This window comes from Mesoplodon bidens, assembly GCF_964165515.1.
Source record: "Mesoplodon bidens genome assembly, chromosome: 10".
In the NCBI taxonomy this organism is placed as follows: Eukaryota; Metazoa; Chordata; class Mammalia; order Artiodactyla; family Ziphiidae; genus Mesoplodon; species Mesoplodon bidens.
In genome coordinates this window covers 83,136,242-83,155,395 of record NC_138172.1, presented here as the reverse complement: position 1 = coordinate 83,155,395, position 19,154 = coordinate 83,136,242, and the positions used below count along the sequence as shown (strand labels likewise).

General features: G+C 53.4%; 2 protein-coding genes across 2 annotated transcripts; one reads left to right on the top strand and one right to left on the bottom strand.

Moving 5' to 3' along the window:
- The first annotated feature begins 26 nt into the window (after positions 1–26).
- Positions 27–3,791, top strand: LOC308623488 (uncharacterized protein C6orf136 homolog). The gene is given in 10 exon segments (XM_081245950.1): positions 27–389; positions 391–523; positions 526–618; positions 621–694; positions 698–814; positions 1,603–2,004; positions 2,285–2,373; positions 2,549–2,749; positions 3,345–3,414; positions 3,492–3,791. Coding segments are annotated over 10 exon segments (1,470 nt in total). The 5' UTR covers positions 27–212; the 3' UTR covers positions 3,606–3,791.
- Positions 3,792–3,840: 49 nt separating this feature from the next.
- On the bottom strand, positions 3,841–18,958 carry DHX16 (DEAH-box helicase 16). Its single transcript, XM_081245877.1, has 20 exons — positions 18,530–18,958; positions 16,749–16,999; positions 16,490–16,652; positions 16,118–16,174; positions 12,837–13,091; positions 12,444–12,647; positions 12,177–12,368; positions 11,427–11,537; positions 11,139–11,254; positions 9,222–9,432; positions 8,940–9,038; positions 8,675–8,827; positions 6,909–7,049; positions 6,556–6,718; positions 6,341–6,459; positions 6,161–6,228; positions 5,280–5,442; positions 5,010–5,171; positions 4,588–4,761; positions 3,841–4,069 (listed from the first exon to the last, which is right to left on the bottom strand). The coding sequence occupies exons 1-20, from the start codon at positions 18,734–18,736 to the stop codon at positions 3,941–3,943; spliced, it is 3,138 nt and encodes a 1,045-aa protein (XP_081102003.1). The 5' UTR covers positions 18,737–18,958; the 3' UTR covers positions 3,841–3,940.
- Between the last annotated feature and the right edge of the window lie 196 nt (positions 18,959–19,154).

Genomic DNA, 19,154 nt, shown 5'->3' with positions numbered 1-19,154 from the left:
GATCCGGCGAGCGCAGGCGCACTTACTGCAGACCCAGCGCCTCACCGCCTCCCTGGAACCCGCCGCAGTGCGCAAGCGCGCAACATCTCCGTTTCCCTCCCCTCAGCCCTTCACCCCCCCCTCTTTTCCCCTTCAAGAAGCCGGCTCCGGGGCACGCTCACCCCTGTGAGGAGGCCGGACACGGGAGGTGCTCTCTCCATTCCCGGAAGATCATGTACCAGCCCAGCCGGGGGGCGGCCCGGCGCCTCGGCCCCTGCCTCCGTGCCTACCAGGCTCGTCCCCAGGTGAGAGCAGAGGGGAAGCGGGAGGGGAGGAGAGGGGGCGGGGAGAGACCCTCCCCAGAGTCGGCGTGTGGGGCGGAGCGCGCGCCCCGTTTCGCGCAGGCGCAGTGACGTCCCACCGCTCCTTCCCACCTGTGCGGGGCGGCGCGTTTACGGGTTAGGGGTCGTGGGGATCCGAGGGCGGCGCCGCCAGCCCTGTAGAGCACGGGACGTCGGTCTCCCGGGCCTGCGGGGCCAGGCGGGCTGGAAGCGGGGGCGGTGGGGCGCGTCCGCATTTCGCCCGCGTTTCCGCGGTTACCTGTGCCTGGAGGTGATTTGAAGGGCAGGGGGCGGAGAAGTTCGCGGCGCCTCCCGGGAGCCGACCAGACAGACCTGCGGGCCGCGCTCTGCAGCCCGCGCATCTTGCACCCGGATAGCGGTCCCGGCGGGAAGGCCGGCCCGGGTGGACCCTGTTCGGGCCCCTGTGCCCGGGCGGGCAAGATGGCCACGCCCCCGGCGGAGACGGCGCCTCCGGGACACCGTCGGGGACAGAGGTACCCGCGCGGTCCGCCCGCTCTCCCGATAATGAGACCCCTCGGGGGCGTTCGTTGGAAACTCAGGGACTCGGGTCAGGCCTGACTTTGGGTGACCTCTCCCTCATCGCAGTTTCGACATCAGTAAACCAGGGGCACGAGGTCCAGCCTTTAACAGTCTCCTGGGCCTTTTCGTGTCATTAGAGGAGCCCGAGTGATGAGCTTACTGCTTAACAGGTCGCAAAGTTTTATTTACAATTATTATCTCATATAGTCCTCATAGTAACTCAGTGTGGTTTCATCGTCCTCGTTTATAGGAGGACATTCCCTCAGGCTGAAGGAATGAGATAGTGCCTAAGGTTACATGATAGAATTGGAACTCAAAAGTCGCCTGGTTCCAGTTGGATGTTCTTTTCTCTATATAACCTCTGCTTCACACACTCGTGGAATTGTGTTAGAGGCCACAGTACGAGAAGACCTGTAACTTATTCATTCATTTGTTCATTCTTCAAATATGCACTCTTATGATTCTTGCTGTAAGAGAGGCAGACCTGCCCCCAAACGGGTTTGGAATCTTAAACAAATCTAAAAGTATTTGCTAATGTTTGGGGGAGGTATTTGTACTTTTGTCACAGGAAAGTGTTTCCTCGTGTTTTAAGTAGAGATGGAGATGAATTTTCCCTCTAGTAGTTCCATCTCGCCTGTCAGAAGGAGCAGGTGGGACTGGATGCGTGTTAATGGGCAGTTTGGATGGCAGGGCATTAGGCAGCTGGATTCTTATCTTTTTCCCTTTTGTTCTTCCTCCTTAGGACCAGCTTTCTCCACGGGCCCTACCATTCCCACCTCTTTGGCCTCACTCCATGACAACCACTTCTCCATCTCTGCCTCTTTTCTGGTCTCCCCCACCCCCAAGCCCTCCCACCCGGCTGCTTCCCCGAGCTCCCCCACTACCCCTCCCTCAGGTCCAAGTCCTCACCTCACCATGGGTGGTTCTCCCCCCAGGAAAGGGGGAGGAGGGACCAGGACCCGAGTTACACAGCGGCTGCCTGGATGGGCTTAGGAGCCTATTTGAGGGACCTCCCTGCCCCTGTCCTGGGGCTTTGATACCTTTCCAAGCCTCTGGGACTGCCCACTCCTCCCCGGCCACTCCATCAGGAGATCCGAGTATGGAGGAGCACCTGGCTGTCATGTATGAGAGACTGAGACAAGAGGTAAGTCAGTTCAGAAGTGGCCTTTGTCCGAAATGGGAAGGGATGTAGGTAATTCTTAAAAATAGGGAGTCAGTCAACTGGATTCTTTCTGGGAACCATGAGACGGGCATAGAAATATAAACATTTCCCAAGGAAAAGATGCTTCTCAGTTTGGATTAGGGAAGTTAAACATGGGATGAGATGACCTTTCAGTCATGAATAAGGAGACACTAAATATAGAAAACTGAGAAATAGGGTCATTTTTTTCTTTCCTCCTGGTCTGATGCCTTCTTCCACCTAGCTTCCCAGTCTCTTCCTTCACTCCCACGACTACACTCTCTACTCATCGGATGTGGAATTCATCAATGAGATCCTGAACATGCGTACCAAGTGAGAATCCACGAATGGGTAGGGCCTTGGGGAGGAAAAGGACCCAGTGCTGTTTTCACACATTAGAGAATGTCCCAGGCTGCTTCTCACTGCTGCTCCCCATCCCACTGTCAGATACCAGTTTGGTTTTCTGATTCTGCCGTCATGAGATTTCTTTCCCATTCCTTCCTCCCAGAGGCCGGACATGGTACATCCTGTCACTGACCCTCTGCCGCTTCCTGGCCTGGAACTATTTTGCACAGCTTCGGCTGGAGGTTCTACAGCTGACCCGCCACCCTGAGAATTGGACCCTGCAAGCCCGCTGGCGGCTTGTGGGGCTGCCCATCCACCTACTCTTTCTGCGTTTCTATAAGCGTGACAAGGAAGAGCTTTACCGGTAAGAGAAGCGAGAAAAGAAACACACTACAATTTCCTAATCTTACCCTTTTGGGAATCTATGGTCTAGGCTTCTAGACAATCCTGGATCTACCCTGACTTGACTGCAGGCTCCTTGAGGGCAGGATCTTGTTTTTGTCTACTTTAAACTAACAAAAAATAGGGACTCTGAATATATTAGGGAGCTTCTGAACTCCGGAACTCAGTTTCTTCATGTACATTACCTGGTACATAGTAGGTAGTCAAATACTTATTGAACAGATGAAAATTCCCGTCTCATAAGTGGTGCCTCACAACCTTAGGTAAAGTACCTGGTAAATTCTGGCACAGAGTAGAATCCCAAGAAATTCTTAGGCTCAGCCCAAACCAGTGGTTCCCCAACTTTGTTGCACAGTGGAGTCATCCAGGAATCTTAAAAATATCGGTGCCAGACATTCTGATTTAATTGGGCCAGGGAACAACCTCAGGATTTTTAAAAGATCCCCAGGTGATATAATATGTAGTAAAGTTTGGGAACTACTAGTTTAAACAAATGCTTGAATTAAACTTTGGGACCAGTCCCCTTCTCCCTCAGTGAGCCTTTCTCCCTTCACCAGGACCTATGATGCCTATTCCACCTTCTACCTGAATTCCAACGGCCTCATTTGTCGCCATCGCCTAGACAAAGTGAGTCCTAGGGCTGGTAGGGGTGGGGTGACAGGGTAGAACATCCCACCAGCTGGCATTAACCTTTCTCCCTGCAGCTGATGCCTTCACACTCACCCCCAACGCCCGTGAAGAAGCTGCTAGTGGGAGCCCTGGTGGCTCTGGGGTTGTCGGAGCCAGAACCCAACTTACACCTGTGTTCCAAGGGCTGATCAGGAACTGGGGCAGAGGCAGCACAGAAGACTTGCTACGCACAAGAGGAGGAGGTGGAGGTGGCCAAAGACCTCAGGAGCCAGCTTCCTCCCCTCTTCTCTCTCCTCCTTTACTTTCCATCTCATGCTGTGTAAAGCTGCTGTGTAATTTAACTTGTAAATAATAAAATCTAAGTGAATATATGAGATCGAATTTCCATGTCACTTTCTCTGAATCTCTAAGGTTCCCCATAGCTTTACTCTAAAAATATTTTTATTAATAGATATTAAATAATGTACAGAAGGAAAAGGAGCTGGTGTCAACGTTCTATTAGTTCTGTTATGTTCTCTGCTCTTTACCCTAGCTCTTCTCGTGTCTTGCCTACTTTTCTGGGCATTTTCTTAGCATGGGGATCTTCTAGCTCCTTGGCCTTGTAATAGTGGGGCGCCACCTCCAGAAGCCAACTGCTCTCAATCTCCAATACCTGGAAGGGAAGAGAAAAAAATCAGCAGGGTTCCCTTCTGTCCAACCTAGTTTCTGATGTGTGTGTGTGATTTAAAAGAAGGTTCTCTTCTTTCCCCTTTGACTGCAGGGCTAGGGGAAAGGGTACCTGGCTCTAATGCTCTGGATCCCAGGGGCAGACACGCATCTCTACATGCTATTCAAGAGCACAAGTAAGCTAACCCTAAACAAAAGCCTGAACATAAAGACTGAAATACACTCAGGATGGAGCTCATATCTGCTTTGTTCATTATCACCCCGGCACCTGAAACACTGAGACAATGGGCATTCAAATACTTAATGAGTGAATAAACAGTTCTCAGATCTTAGTAGATGCTGAGACAGCTGTTAAAAAGGATGCATTTCTACCTTATCCTACCTTAAACCAAGGTGCTTTCCTGTTTCTCTGCCAGTCCCAGCAACTTGAACCTGGGTTTTTAGCTTGCCAGGATACCATCTCCCACACAATCCACCTGCCTGGGCAGGGCAAGGTCCCCTCACCTGTCTCATGAACTCTTTGGTGGTCAAGACAAGTTCGTGGTAGAGCAACCAGCGTGGCTGTTCCTCAAAGAGGGAAGAGTTGGGATGAATGAACACTGTCTGCTGCTGTTTCACTGTGCGGTAGCCGCTGCGAGTCAACCGTGCTGTGTGGTAAAAGTAACCAGCAGTGATGGCCTATGGAGCAGGTGGGAAAGGAAGTCAGTGGGAAAGGCAGGCATCCAGGGACCCTCAGCACTCACTGCCTTTTTAGTTCAGGCTTTGGGAGAACTAGAAAGGTAAGGGCCTTTCAGTGGTCCGGGAAGAAAGCCCAGGGAGAGCACACCTTGCACAGGGGAAGGGGCACGTTTTCAGGCCACTGGCCCCAGAGGAGAAGCTTGCTCCTCAGGAGATACTGGGTGGACAGCAGAAGACTAAACACTGACCTTTCGGACACGGATATAGTCCCCCTGGCAGGAACTGAGACCGACTTCCACGCGTTCCAGGAGCCCCTCCAGCTGTTCCCGCACATCCCGGGCTCGGCGCATCGATCTGAACTGTACAAAGTTCTCATAGCACCACTGGGAAGAGTAACCACTCTCAGCCCACTGTGAAAAGGGTTGAAAAAGGAGGGGGGGGAAGAGGGGGTGTTAAGTATACAGCAGGACCAGAGTCCCCCACGTCCCCCTCACTCCCACTCACCCAAGCCCAGTGACCTGTGTATAAACGTTCAGCAGAACCAGGTGGTCCCCACCAGGGAGGAAGAAGTTGACACGAGCATTGTCGGCATGGACGACCTTGTCCTTGGGTCGGTAGAAGATGGAGTTGTTGACAGACAGCATGGCAGCCACTGTCAGGATCTCCTCCGAACAGCTGTACCTGGGGCAGGAAGGGAAAGGCACGGGAGTTCAAAGCGAGACACAGCAACAGGAACAGGCGCAGTGAGGAGGAAAGTGACCGCTGTGTGGTGGATGTCCTCACGTGGGGACAGCAAGTTGGGCTAACGGCTACAAATCAGAGAGTAGATTGATTCTGGTGGCAGGGGCAGCAGTATGGGGGTCAAGGAGGTGAGGGTCAGGTTATAGATAAAACGGTAACAGGAGAGATCCAGGGAGGCAGGGGCAGGAAGGCACCGGGCCCCTCTGAGGGTTCTGCAGTAAGGTGCACATTACAGCAATCCCTTTAAGTCCATGTAATGACCTTTAACCTCAACCATAGCAGAGGAATGGCATTTAAAGGTGGTCCCTCCACAGCTGTTTCTAAATGCTCTAGTCTGAAACCTTGGGAATGAGTAAGTCCCCAAACCAGCCCTCACTCAGCACTCCTCACGACGGAAAATCTTCCACTTTCATTCATGCCCCCAAATTTTCTACACGCTTGTTAATCTCACCCATCCGATAATCATAACCAAAGACAGGACAGCGTCTTACTGATCCCTGTGGGCCTCAAAAGGGGCAATAAAAGTTATCTAATAACTTGTTATTTGTTAAAGAATAATGTGGTGGAGAGAACAAGCAAGGTCACGAAGATGGCCCCAGAGATGGAAAGAACCAGGGCCAGTGTGTGTGCTGGGGGCCCGGCCGAGTTGGGGGCTTACTTCTCAGAGGCCAGGATCATCTTCGACAGCATGGGGTCCACCGGCAGCTCTGCCATCTTTCGACCAGACTAAGGAGAGGAAAGAGAGAGTTGAGGCCACTCCTCCCTCAGGTGTCCCTCCAACTCTCGAGGGGTCACCCCAGCCTTCCTCCTGCCCCAGCCTGCCGCCCTCCCACCTCACCGTGGTGAGCTCCCCAAGGTGGTTGAGGGCCCCCAGCGCGTACAGCTGCTCCAAAGCCAGCAGCAGGGTCTCATATGGTGGAGGGTCCAGGAAATCAAAGTGCATTAGGTCGTGGATCCCTGGAGAAAGATGTGAGGGGGTAGAACAGAGTCCCTTCACAAGGACCAGCTAGCCCCACCCCTTCTGTCTCAGGAGGACTGGGGGACCCCAGGCACCTAAACTCTTGAGCAGCAACACGACATTGCCCAGGCTGGTCCTCTGAATCTCGGGCACTGTGGTTTCTTCCAGCTCGTGCTGATAGGCCCAGGCGGTATACAGGCGGAAGCACTTCCCTGCAGCCACCCGACCCGCCCGACCAGCTCGCTGACTGGCTGAGGCCTGGAAAGAAAGACAATTTGTCAGGCCCACGGACAATCTGGTGATGGAAAAGAGAAAGGGCAGCATTTCTGCAAGAAATCTGGGAGGGTGTGGACCGCTAATGCCCGTTGCTCTAAGCAGCCTGCACCGCTTCTGAGCTGGCCTGTTCTCCCCCTCGCCCCGTGGAAACCCTGCTCAAGCCCAGGCCAACCTTGCTGCAGGGTGTGACGGTGAGCGATTCCATGCCCGTGCGCGGGTTGTAGCTCTTCTGCTTACAGAACCCCGGGTCCAGCACGTAAATGATGCCCTCGATGGTGAGCGAGGTCTCGGCGATGTTCGTTGCCACAACTACCTGAATGAGAGGATGTGGGATCGCCGGTAAATCCCACCCACCTAGTTACCCAGAGGAAGTAATTCTGGAAGACGTGAAGTAGACAAACAGGTGCAAAGGAGCAGGAGCTGAGGGGATTTGCGGCCAAGGCCGGGAGAGGGGGACAGGCCAGTAGAAGCGGGGAGAGATGTGGGGATTAGCAGGGCATAAGGCGGAAAGGACAGGAAAGGATATGAAGGGGGTTCAGGGGTTTTTTCAGAGGCGGGAGCTGGGGGTGTCAGGTTCCGGCCCCATCTTCCCCACTGTCACTTTTTTTTTTTTTTTTAATTTGTTTTTTCGTTTTTGGCCGCGCCGCACAGCATGTGGGATCTTAGTTCCCCCAACCAGGGATCAAACCCGCGCCCCCTGCAGTGGAAGCGTGGAGTCCTAACCACTGGACCTCGAGGGAAGCCCCACCGTCACTTTCATGTTCACCTGTACACGTTACTCCCTAAAGTAGCCCCCGGTGAGTCTCCCTGCTCTACCCCTAGTCCTGGTTACACGGCATCCAGAATGGTCCTTTTAGAGTGTAAGCCCGTCACCTCACCCCCCGCCATCCATCAGCGGCCTCCCACCCTACCTGAGAATCACATCCAAGCCCCTTCAGGCCCCGAGTCCTCCAGGCCCGGGCTACTTTCCTGATCTCATCTCCTAGCGCCAGCGCTCCTCGCTCCACCGCTGCCCACTGCTGGGCACGCCTCACGCCCATCCTCACGCCCGCCCTCCGTGTGCGCTATTCCCTCGACTTGGCGCGCTCTTCTCCCAAACGTCAGCCTGGCTCCTTCCCTCGCCTGACTGAGGCCCCAGCTTCACTCTCACCTTATCAGAGAAGGAGAGGCCTTCCCTACACCGTAAGGAAAATCCCTTCCTGACAGTCCTCTCCTGACACCCCCAGAGTCAGCCTCCGTCTTCGCATGCCACGCTGTACCTCTTCAGAGCATTTGCCACAAATTGATATTAGGTATTTATGTGTTCACTGTCTCCTAACTTACATTAGACTAAACTCCATGAGGCTAGGGACTTGTTTGTTTTGTTCATTGCTGTATCCTCATCCCCTAGAACAGTACCTGGAACGTGGGAGGAACTCTTTAAATATTTGCTGAATGAAAAGTTACATCTTTGCTCAAAATCCTTTGATGGCCACTCACTGGTCTAAAGTCCACACTCTTCCACCTGCCATCAAAGGCCCTCTCTAATCTCCATTCAAAGTTGTTTTTAGCCTGTCTCCCACTACTTCACCACGTGAGCCTTCCCCTAAGCCTGCTGGAGTACTCTGACCTCAGACACCCCTTAAGCCTTCCTCTGATATTCCCCCATCATCCTCCCTAAAGGTCCTCCAGACCAAATCCCACCTCCTGGCACACCAAGGGCCTCCCTTCTCCTCTGCACCTCTACTATGCTCACTTTCTGGATCACGCATTTGGCTATCTCGCCATTCCCGCTGTCATCACCCTCTCTCTCCAGCTCCAGAGGTGAGGGATTGCCACCCAGCCTCGCAGCTGCAGCAGTGCCAAGGACACACCTTGCACAGGGCAGGCACACACTTTCCTTTTCACTACTAGTTGCGTGAACCACAGGGGTGAAGAATGTGGGTTTCTCCAACTGACCTTCCGTGCCCCAGGGGGCGTGGGCTGGAAGATCCGCGCCTGCATATCGGAAGGCAGGTTGGCATAAATGGGCAGCACCAGGAGCTCCCGGATTTTGGAGCCCAGGCGGCGGCAGCGATCCTGGAGCATCTCACAGGCAGCCTCAATCTCCTCCTGGATTTGGGTGGGGAGAGCTGCGTGGGACCCAGAGTCACGAGAGGCTGACCTGCCAGCCCTGTCTTCCCCTGGGATACACACATCACACCCCCTCCCCCACGTCACACACCTGTCCTGTCAGGAACACCAGGATATCCCCAGGGGGCTGGGTCACATGAATCTGCAGCACAGACACCACACAGGCCTCCAGGTAGTCCGCCTCTGGAGCCTGCGGGGGGAGGAGGCAGGGTCACAGGAAGGTCACCTGCTCAGGCAAATCTCTTCCTCTCCTCCCAGCTCGACCTACACTTTATCCCTTTGGACTCTCCATCCCGTCCTCCCCTCCTTGGGACAATCTCCTTCAAAGGCTCCACTGCCTTTACACTTAAGCCCATCCTCCCTGAGGGGGCACCTTGGTATAGAAGATGTCAACTGGAAACCTGCGTCCAGGGATCCGGAAGACGGGGGCGTCATCAAAGAAGGTGGAAAACCGGGCAGTGTCCAGTGTGGCTGAAGCCACCAGGACCTTGAGCTCAGGTCGGAATCGAGCAACATCCTTGATCAACCCAAAGAGAATGTCTGTGTGCAGGGTCCGTTCGTGGGCCTCATCCACCATCACCACGCTGAGGAAGGAACGGGGGCACCAGTGAGCGAGGGGAGGTGGGTAATGCAGGAGGGGACACTGGGGTTGCCGGATGAGAGGACAGGCCCCCAGCCTGGCTAGGAAGGAACAGACAGACCTGAAGCACCATGATGTGAACAGCCCCGAAGCTCCCGGGGTCCTCTGGGGCAGCTGCCGTGCATCCCTGATTGACCCTGATGCCTCTTTCTGGAGAGAGGGGCCGGGTGAGCCCTCCCACCCCAACCTGAGAGGACTCTGCAGGCTTCCTGGTTTCCTTGTAACTTAGTTATATGTGTGTCACCTTCTTTCTCCTTGCTCTAGTCTTTGGATTTCCTGCCAAGCCCGCAGGAGCTCATCGCCCACTTCAACCCTTTGTACCTAACTGTGACCATGATGGTGAAGTCCTCAGCCATTTCACAAAGCAGGCTGGCGTGATGGGAAAACCCCACACCCTGAGCACTCTCGCATTAGCTGGCCTTCCATGGGTTCTCAGAGGTTTTTCCAAGGGCTGTGAAGGACCAAATCATATCTGTCCCATTGCTCCACTGTAACCTTCTAGGACCAGAAATCCACAGTCTCCTAAGAGCTGAAAAGGCAAGTACTGCTCAGCTGGCCTGGCTCCACCCTCATCCCATCCATGAATCACTTCTCCCCCACAAGACATGCTCATCCAACCCCTGCTTGGCCAATGCCAGCACTGAGAACTCATTATTCACAGATCAAGCCACTCTAAGACGTGGGCCAGAGGCTTAAGAGTCAGGGCGCAAGCACTCTGACAGCCCCTGCAATCTCTGCCACTCTATGGCTTGTCGGTATTGATCTGAAATCCACCTCCCTGTAACCTCCCCCATGGCTCCTAGCTGTGCTCTCTGGGGTCACATAAAACAAGCCTGGTCCCTTTCTCATGTAATAATAGCCCTTCACATATTTAGAGGGAACCAGGATGTCTGAGTTTTCCCCTCTAAGCTGAACATTCTAAGTTTTTGCAAGTGGTCTTCACGTGTCTTCTCAAGTCCCCACAGCACCATTCTACCATCCTGGTTGTTTTCTGAACTCTGGGAACAATTGGGAAGACACAGAAAGGTTCTCTCTGTAGCCTCTTCTACCCTCCGGGCCCATCTCATTTCTAAGACTGTTCGAACCATAAAGATTCAAAAACTGGTGGACAGGACTTCCCTGGTAGCGCAGTGGTTAAGAATCCGCCTGCCAAGGCAGGCAGGGGACACAGGTTCAGGCCCTGGTCCAGGGAGATCCCACATGCCGTGGAGCAACTAAACCCATGCGCCACAACTACTGAGCCTGCGCTCTATAGAGTGCAGGAGCCACAACTACTGAGCCCACGTGCTACAACTACTGAAGCCCGTGCACCTAGAGCCCGTGCTCCACAACTAGAGAAGCCACCGCAATGAGAAGCCCGCGCACCGCAACGAAGAGTAGCCCCCACTCGCCACAGCTAGAGAAAGCCTGCGCGCAGCAACGAAGACCCAACGCAGCCAAAAATAGATAAATAAATAATTTAAGAAAAAAGAACTGGTGGATAAATCAGAAGAGAAGACAATGGCCAAACGCCAGGTGGGAAGATAGGAGGGAAAAGCCAGAGATTAAAGGAGATGAAGGAAGGTACTGAAGAACAGGAGGGCAGCAGACCAGAGGGAGGCGAAGGTGGGCAGCGCCCCCTCTCGTGGGAGCTGGGGGTCCTGTGCATACCTGTAACTCGCAAGGTCAGGCTCAGAGAGGAACTCTCGGAGAAGCATCCCGTCCGTCATGTAGCGCAGGACAGTTCGCTCTGATGTGCAGTCCTCAAAGCGGATGCTGTAGCCGACCTGTCATGTGGGCCATTAGTGATCGACAGTTGGGCTGGTGCCCCCAGAAGGGAGGGCAAAGGGACAAGGGTGAGCACCTGGACCGGTGGGGGTTGAGGGGACCTGCAGGCAGCGGAGGCTGAGTCCCAGACCCTAGGGGCTCCCCTCGTCTCTCAGTCCCCACAGATCTCACCTCATTCCCAAGCTTCACACCCATCTCCCGGGCCACTCGGGCAGCCACACTCATGGCTGCCACTCTCCGGGGCTGGGTGCAGGCAATCTTCACACCTTTCTTTGTGTAACCCTGAATGACAAGAAGAAAGAGGTGGTTTCCCCTTTGATAAATTTGCAGCTGGGGCCCAGCAATTCAGAGAAGTTGGAAATGCAGGGAAGGGGGGACAGAGAAACAGACAGAGCAGAAAACCAGACAAGAAGGGCAAACGGATAGGACGGCAGACCCAGGGCCCACAAAGGGTCCTCACCCAGCCCTAGGCAGTCCCAGCCCTCTGGGTCATCAAGTTCGGGGCTCTGCGAGATTCAAGCTGGAAAAGGACTGACCAGCTGGGCAGACCCAAAAGCAAGGGGAACAAGGGAAGGTATAAAAGCAGGAAAAGTCTTTTCACTCCTCATTCCTTGGCCCTGCAGAGGAGCAGAGGCCAGGCTGGTGGAGTGCGGTCCACGTTCACACCCACACGCCACCACCTAACCGTCTATACCTCCTTCCAACGCTAGCCTACGGAACACCTATCAGGCATGGACACCGTGGCAGGAAGTGAGAACAGAAGCATGAAAAGGGCGTGGTCCTTATTCTCGAGAACCTCACCACTTAGCAGAAAAGACTAAAGGACTGAAATGGAGAAGGAAAGTGACTACTCAAAATCCCACGTAAAGGAGCTGACAGGACTGTGCTGGTCAGTGCCAGCTGAGGCTGAGGCTGCCATACCTCCTCAAAGAGGTACTGTGGGATTTGGGTGGTCTTGCCCGAGCCTGTCTCGCCTTCGATAATGAGGACCTGATGACTAGCAATGGCGGCCAGGAGCTCCTCGCGGAACGGGAACACCGGGAGGCTGCGGCGGACGACCTGGATGGACTCCTTCTGCTGGGCCTGGGTTGGAGCGGGTGGGGCTGACGGCTCCTGAGAAGGAGAAGGGCAGTGAGCTTCAGGGCCGGATCCCACGCTCCTCGGGACATACCAGCGCCCCCCCCTCACCTCGTCACCCTGGAGCTGAGTGGCCCGGACGAACTCGATGGTCTCCTCTTCCTCCAGCACCAGCTGATACTTGGGCTCCTGGGAGGCAGCATCTCGGGCCCCAAACTTCAGGGATGCCGCCCCGAGCCGGGCCTCCTCCCAGCGCCGCTGCTCCGCCCCAGGGGCACCGGACTCCTCCTCCACTAGATCCACCGCTCGTGCCGGCTAAAGAGAGAGGGGCACGTGGAGACAGAGCTGCCCTCTCTGCCCAGCACCCCCTCCCCAGCCGCTACCCCCACCCCCGGAGAAAGGCAAGACAAGGACGGGGCCAGCCAAGCCACCGCCCAAGCCCCGGAAGCCTTCCCTCCCCTCTGCTTGGGAACCGGGGCTGAAGCGGTGACCCCCTCGCCTCACCTGTCCTCGTGTCTCCTCGGGCATGTGGTAGCGATTGGTGGCCTCCAGCTTCTCCTGCTCCCCAGCCGCCCGGTACTCCCGGGCCAGATCCCGCACTCGCCGCTTGTATCTGAGCTCACGCCGCTCGTGTTGGCTCAGCTCCACATCCCCAAAGAGGAACTCCTCGTCCACCAGCTCGGCCTCCAGGTCCTCAAGCTTCTCGCGCTCCCGCTTGGCCAGGTATTCTCGGCGGGATTTCTTCCGCAGCTCAGGGACCTGGGTCAGCCCAGGGCAGTCAGAACCTCTTCTCGCTGGAAGAGTGACCCTTTTCCTCACCTACCCCTAAGAGTGACAACCTCCGACAGGCCGGCAAGAGAACCTAAAGATGTGCCCTCTACCTTCCTTCCCTCTGCAATGGACAACGCGACTGACGACATGCCCAACGCTGGGCCCACACGCTGCCTTCCAGCAGGAGGACCCAGCTGGATGTCCTTCCAGGCGGCCTGACCATCTTCGCCAATATAAATTCACTAGGGCGAAGGTGATTATGTGCATATTTTATATTGTACTCTTGCTATTTTATTCGACTTAGTGGAAAGGGGAAAAACATAACAGCTTATACCAGCATTTGGAAGCACAGGTCTCAAACTGAAAACAACTGAGACGGTTGGAAACCACTGGGTGAGCCAAAAATAGGTATTCTTCCTCCCCAGTGATATGCTCCCCGGTCTTGAACCAAATGACTGCAGTTTGAGGAAAAGGGAAAAATAAATTACACACAAAAAGGTTGGAAGCATCAGAGAGTGGTTCTGTGAGACAAAATGTAATGAGGGATGTTTAGTTCGGGGACTAACTTCTCCCCCTCACACAATGGGTCATTTGGCTTCTACGTGTTTCCTTTCAATACAGGCTTTTCAGGACACATTGTGGATGACAGAAGACTGGCCACATGCTGAAGGCCTTTCTGGACCCTAACCCTAAGCCCTCCCACTGTGGCAACACAATCTTCCCTGTGTTCACAACAAGCTCCTCTACTGCAGTGACAAAACCCCACTGCTGCCCTCCCCTTGGGGGCCCTGATTTGATTTAATTGCTTGGTTTTTCTTGTTTGTCCTGTCACGTCTTAAAATGGAGTTTATGCTCATGACCTGATCTGAGTACCACAATCAAATACTCCTTCGGCCTGATGGGTGAGGCAGATGGATGTCTTTTTAAAATATGGGCAAGAAATCAGGGCAATTTGAGCATCGAAAAGAATAATGATATGCAATTATAAAATACTGAGAAATAAAAATTCACGAGTCCAACATGACATGTACAAACAACGGGAAAAAAACTTCTGTCACCGGTGAGGTGACTATTACAGCAGGCTCTTTACTCTGAAACTTAGTAATTAAAAGGAAACAATTAAGCATTTGCCCTCACTTTGAGGAAGGCACTGTAGCCCATTCCTTGTTGTTGAGGAAAAGTTCTTCTTTATATAAAAAGGCTAGCCGATAAATGTAGAAGGAATGTCAGAATCCAAAAATCACCACTTTGCAATCCCCCATGACATAAGTGATTCAGAAAAGGATTAGCAGTGGTTGCTAAACCATTAGCTGAGAGGCTGTTGGTAGGAAGGATACCAGCACTAACATGCACACAGCTGGACAGTGTGTCCCCCTGATATGACGTGCACATGACCACCCAAGAGGTGTTGCTGCCAGAGCTGTTTAATCTGAGTCTAAGCAAGCTGTGGACCCAATTTCCACTTTAAAGAAAGCACTGGGACAGAACTTAATACCACAAGATAAGGATCAGATAAATCCAGAATGGAGGACATGGTACAAGATGAGACAGAAAGAAACAGAGAGAAGGGGGAAATGAAACAAACTGAAGAAACATAACAACCAAATGCAATGCGTGAACCCTGACTGGATTCCAGTTTGCAAAAAGCAGCTATTAAAGACATTTTGGGGTAACTGGGGAAATCTTACTGTAGGCAGGTTCTTAGTTGATATATGAGAAACATCAGCCTGGCTGTGACAATGGCACTGTGGTTTTACAGAAATATCTTACCCGGTCATGCTGATGGGACAAAATGCCATGATGTCTAAAACTTTTAAATGGTTCAAAAAAAGAGGAAAAGAAAAAAGCCGCCATTTACATAGGCATTGCAGGGACTTCCCTGGTGGTGCAAGGGTAAGAATCCGCCTGCCAATGCAGGGAACACAGGTTCGAGCCCTGGTCTGGGAAGATCCCACATACCACAGAGCAACTAAGCCTGTGCGCCACAACTACTGAGCCTGCGCTCTACAGCCCACATGCCACAACTACTGAAGCCCGTGTGCCTACAGCCCGTGATCTGCAACAAGAGAAGCCACCGCAATGAGAAGGCCGCGCACCACAACGAAGAACAGCCCCCCATTGCTGCAACTAGAGAAAGCCCACGCGTAGCAACAAAGACCCAACTCAGCCAAAACATAAATAAATAAATAAATATTTTTTAAAATAAATTGCCTTATACTATTCTTTCAATGTTCCTATTTGTTTGAAAATTTTCATAATTGAAAAAGAAAAGAAAAATTCAGGAAAGTAAAAACACGACACCAGCATCGAGAGATGTCTCAGAAGTCTGGCCACAGTCACTTTGTCGGGTGTGAGCTGAGATGGGTATGTCAGGAGAGACCTGTTGGCCACTAGGCCATTTTCAGGACACCAAGAGTCTCAAAATTCTTTGGGGAAATCTAAGTGTGACTTAATGGGAAGACCAGGCCTTTGGAAAACTGCAACCCTACCTAGGCTAACCCCGTAACAAGTCCAGTTCATGAATTACAAGGGCTCTGTCCCTGTGCAGTGAGAAGACCAAATCAGGAAACCAGTGGGAGATCACAAGGCCCCGTGGGGCACGGAGGGATCAGGTGGTAAGAAGGTATGTGGAGATGCTGTACCCAAGCTCAGGGGTCAGCACGTCCGTGGGCAGCAGGACTCTGCTCTGCCCCTGTCCTCCAGCCGCCCCTTGACCACCCAGCTGCCTTTGGAATACATCTCTTTAAGTCTCAGGAACAGGGAAAGCTCACACTCCCCTCACTAACACACAGTGTGATCTGATCCTAGGATTCAAAGAGGGTTTCTGGGCCGTTTTCTTCCCTCTACAACTTAAGTCCACCCTCAGCAGGCTCCTGTCAACCAAGCCCCCTCCTCCAGAGACCCAACACCCCACCAGCAGCCCCACTGCGCTTCCTGTGCATCCTTTCTCCCTATCGTTAACCACACTCCTTCAGTAAGTCTTTCCTTTTGTCTTCCTGGGCACTGGGACTCACCATGGCTTTCCGGTCTTCCTCAGCCATCTTGAGGCGCTTCTGAGCCTCTTCATAAGCCTAGGAGAAGAAGGCAAGAGTGGCCCAAAGTCCCCACACCCACAGCCATTGTCCTTCTAGAATCACAGGTATCATTCTGATGTTCCCTAGCAAAAAAATGTTCCCCAGCACAAAGAAATGTTCCCCCTTCACTGAGGAATCTCTGGGGCTGCAGGTTCAGCAAAAAGCCACCTCAGCCCGAAGACCCAAAGACATTACCAAATCACTGGAGGCAGCCCCCTGTCTTCCCAGAGATCACTATCTGCAATCACACCCCACCTCACACTGGACCCAGGGATCTTCTGGGCACTGACGGAACGTGCTGCCCCTACGCACCTTCTTGTCTGACCGCTCCAGGACGTTGCGAGTCCGGTCCTTGTCCCGCTGCCGAACCCGCTCGGCGAACGCATCGCGCTCCTCCAGGTCCTGAAGGCGCTCTCGCTCTGTCCGCTCCCACTCATCCTCTGACTCTGGCTTCTCCGTCTGCTGTTTACTGCCCCTGCAGCCCAGCCCGGAGCATTAACTAAGGGCATCCAGAGGCTGACTGTCCCATCATCCACCTGCCCCATCCTCTCTCACCCTACTTCTGACTTACTGTGTCTTCCTCTTTCCTGTCTCCGAAAACTCTTCCTCCTCTTCTTCTTCCTCTTCCTCCTGACGTTTCTTCCTGAGGTGTTTCCGTTTTTTCCGCTTCTTCCGGAGACTGCTCCCGGCCCTGCCTACAGTCTCCTCGCTGCTCTCCTCACTGTCCTCCAGCAACCTGTAGGATCGGTTCTTTTCCAGCAGGGCTCTGGCCTCTCGCTCAGCTGCCCGAGCTGGCTTTTCCTCCACAGCCTTCCGTGGGACCTGTCAGAAGAGGAGAGGGTAAGGGGGTGTGAGCAACTCCTGATCCCTGCCCACCTACTCTGCCCTGCTCCTAATTTAAGAAGTAACTTGACCTTAAACCGGCCTTCATTCTCTCTCTTCCCCAAGGCTTCACACCACGTCCATCAGCCTGAATGGGGCCTCTCAGCTTCCAAACTTCTTTTCAGTCGTTCATTTAACAAACACTTATCGAAGCCTGTCCCATGCTCCCACTGCTAGGTACCAGGGATACAGGGATAAATAAAGAGACAAAAACTCCTGCCCTCACGGAGTTTACATTCTCATATCCAATTCTCAACTGCTCAGCCTCTGTTCTTCCCAATGACTAAGTCATTCCTACCCAAGGACTGGCCAGGATTGTTGTGCAGAGGCCAGACTCCAGGGGTACACTGGTGAACAGATTAACATAAAGTTCCTACCCTCCCATCCCTTACGTTCTAACCTCATTTCTCACCAAGCACCTTATGGGATATCCACACCAGGTTATCCACCATTCTCTGAACAAGCTCAACACTTTTAGTATTACTGGATACTTTCTAAGCTCTAATTCTGCAAGGTGCAGTTAGGTGGTAGGAATACAAAGACAAGAAATACAGTCTTGTCGGGCTTCCCTGGTGGTGCAGTGGTTAAGAATCCGCCTGCCAACGTAGGGGACATGGGTTTGAGCCCTGGTCTGGGAAGACCCCACATGCTGCGGAGCAACTAAGCCCCTGCACCACAACTACTGAGCCGGCACTCCAGAGCCCACAAGCCACAACTACTGAAGCCTGCGCACCTAGAGCCCATGCTCTGTAACGAGAAGCCACTGCAATGAGAATCTCGCACACCACAACGCAGAGTAGCCCCTGCTTTCCGCAACTAGAGAAAGCCCACGTGCAGCAACGAAGACCCAACGCAGCCAAAAATAAAATAAATAAATTTATTTTAAAAATTTTTGATTAAAAAAAGAAATACAGTCTTGTCTTCCAGGAGCGAACCTTTACACCTTTACTCTTCTCCCTTCTCTACCTGACAAATTCCAGGGAATCTTTGGGTCTGCTTTTCCCGATCCCAACTCCCACCCCTTCTGCCCTCCCACAGCAAGGGCCTACACATCCATTCTATAGCCTCGCTATTCAAAGGGTGGGCTGTGGACCACCAGCCATCACCTGTAAACTTGTTAGATTTGTTAGAAATGAAGAAACGAAGAATCCATCCCAGACCTACCGAATCGGAACCCGCATTTTAACAAAAGCCCTGGATGAATCCTGTACCTGTTAAAGTTTGAGAAACACTGCTCTACAGCGCTTAATCCAACACACTTAAACCATCCTCAATCTTCTCCACGGAAGTAGACGTCCAACCCGTAGGCGATAACGGACAAAGAATAAATGCTGGTGAACTGAGCTTACTTAATTCTCGGTTGGACAGTTAGCCCGACCTCACCAGGACAAATAACCTGGGGGCGCCGCCCCCGCTCCACCCCCTCTCCTGCCGCTCCCATGCCCGCCCCCCCCCCCACCAACCCCGCACCTTGTTCCAGAGTCTCAAGGCGAAGTCCCGGGCCGGCCCACTGAGGTCCAGGGTATCGGTGTCTCGCAAGCGCTGCACGAACTCCTCTGCCGAGGCGCAGCGCTGCGCGGTACCGATGAGGAACTGGGCCACATGCCGCTCGCTCAGTCCCAGCACCGAGTGCAGCTCGTCTTGCACCCAGCGCTCCAGCCCCGCCGGCGTCGCCATGGCGACTCACGCTCCCTATTCCCGGCCCTGAAAGTGTCTCGAGCAGCCCCGCTGGCGGCCGGGCGGGTCACCCGGAGGCCTGAAGCCCCGGGCCGGAACCTCTGTTCCACAAAAAAGCTGCCTTAGAACCTGGGGGTTCGGTTTCCGACAGCCCAAAGCAATCTTCCCGGACCTCAGAGGCCGGAAGTGGCTGCACTTTTCCGGCCTAAGCACTACGGTGGCCGAGCGAAGTCAAATCTTGCGGAATTGTACTCGAAGCTTGGGATAAAACATTTTCATTTCCTCCCCCACCGAATCTCTCTTTCGCCCTCTGTTGGTCATTCCTGGGTGTTACACTCACTCATTTCATTCCACAAATGCTGAGAGCCTAATGTGTGCTAGGCAGTTTTAGTTCCCGGGGGTACACCAAAGAACAAAT

Bases quoted from the DNA above. Each gene is read 5' to 3' on its own strand.
- DHX16 (XM_081245877.1), bottom strand. From the start codon at position 18,736: ATGGCGACGCCGGCGGGGCTGGAGCGCTGGGTGCAAGACGAGCTGCAC. The intron at 11,538-12,176 runs GTATGGCAGCCT...CTTGTCATTCAG, and splicing joins CACAGTACCTCTTTGAGGAG to GGTTACACAAAGAAAGGTGT. The intron at 11,255-11,426 runs GTGAGATCTGTG...CCCACATGACAG, and splicing joins GTGTGAAGCTTGGGAATGAG to GTCGGCTACAGCATCCGCTT.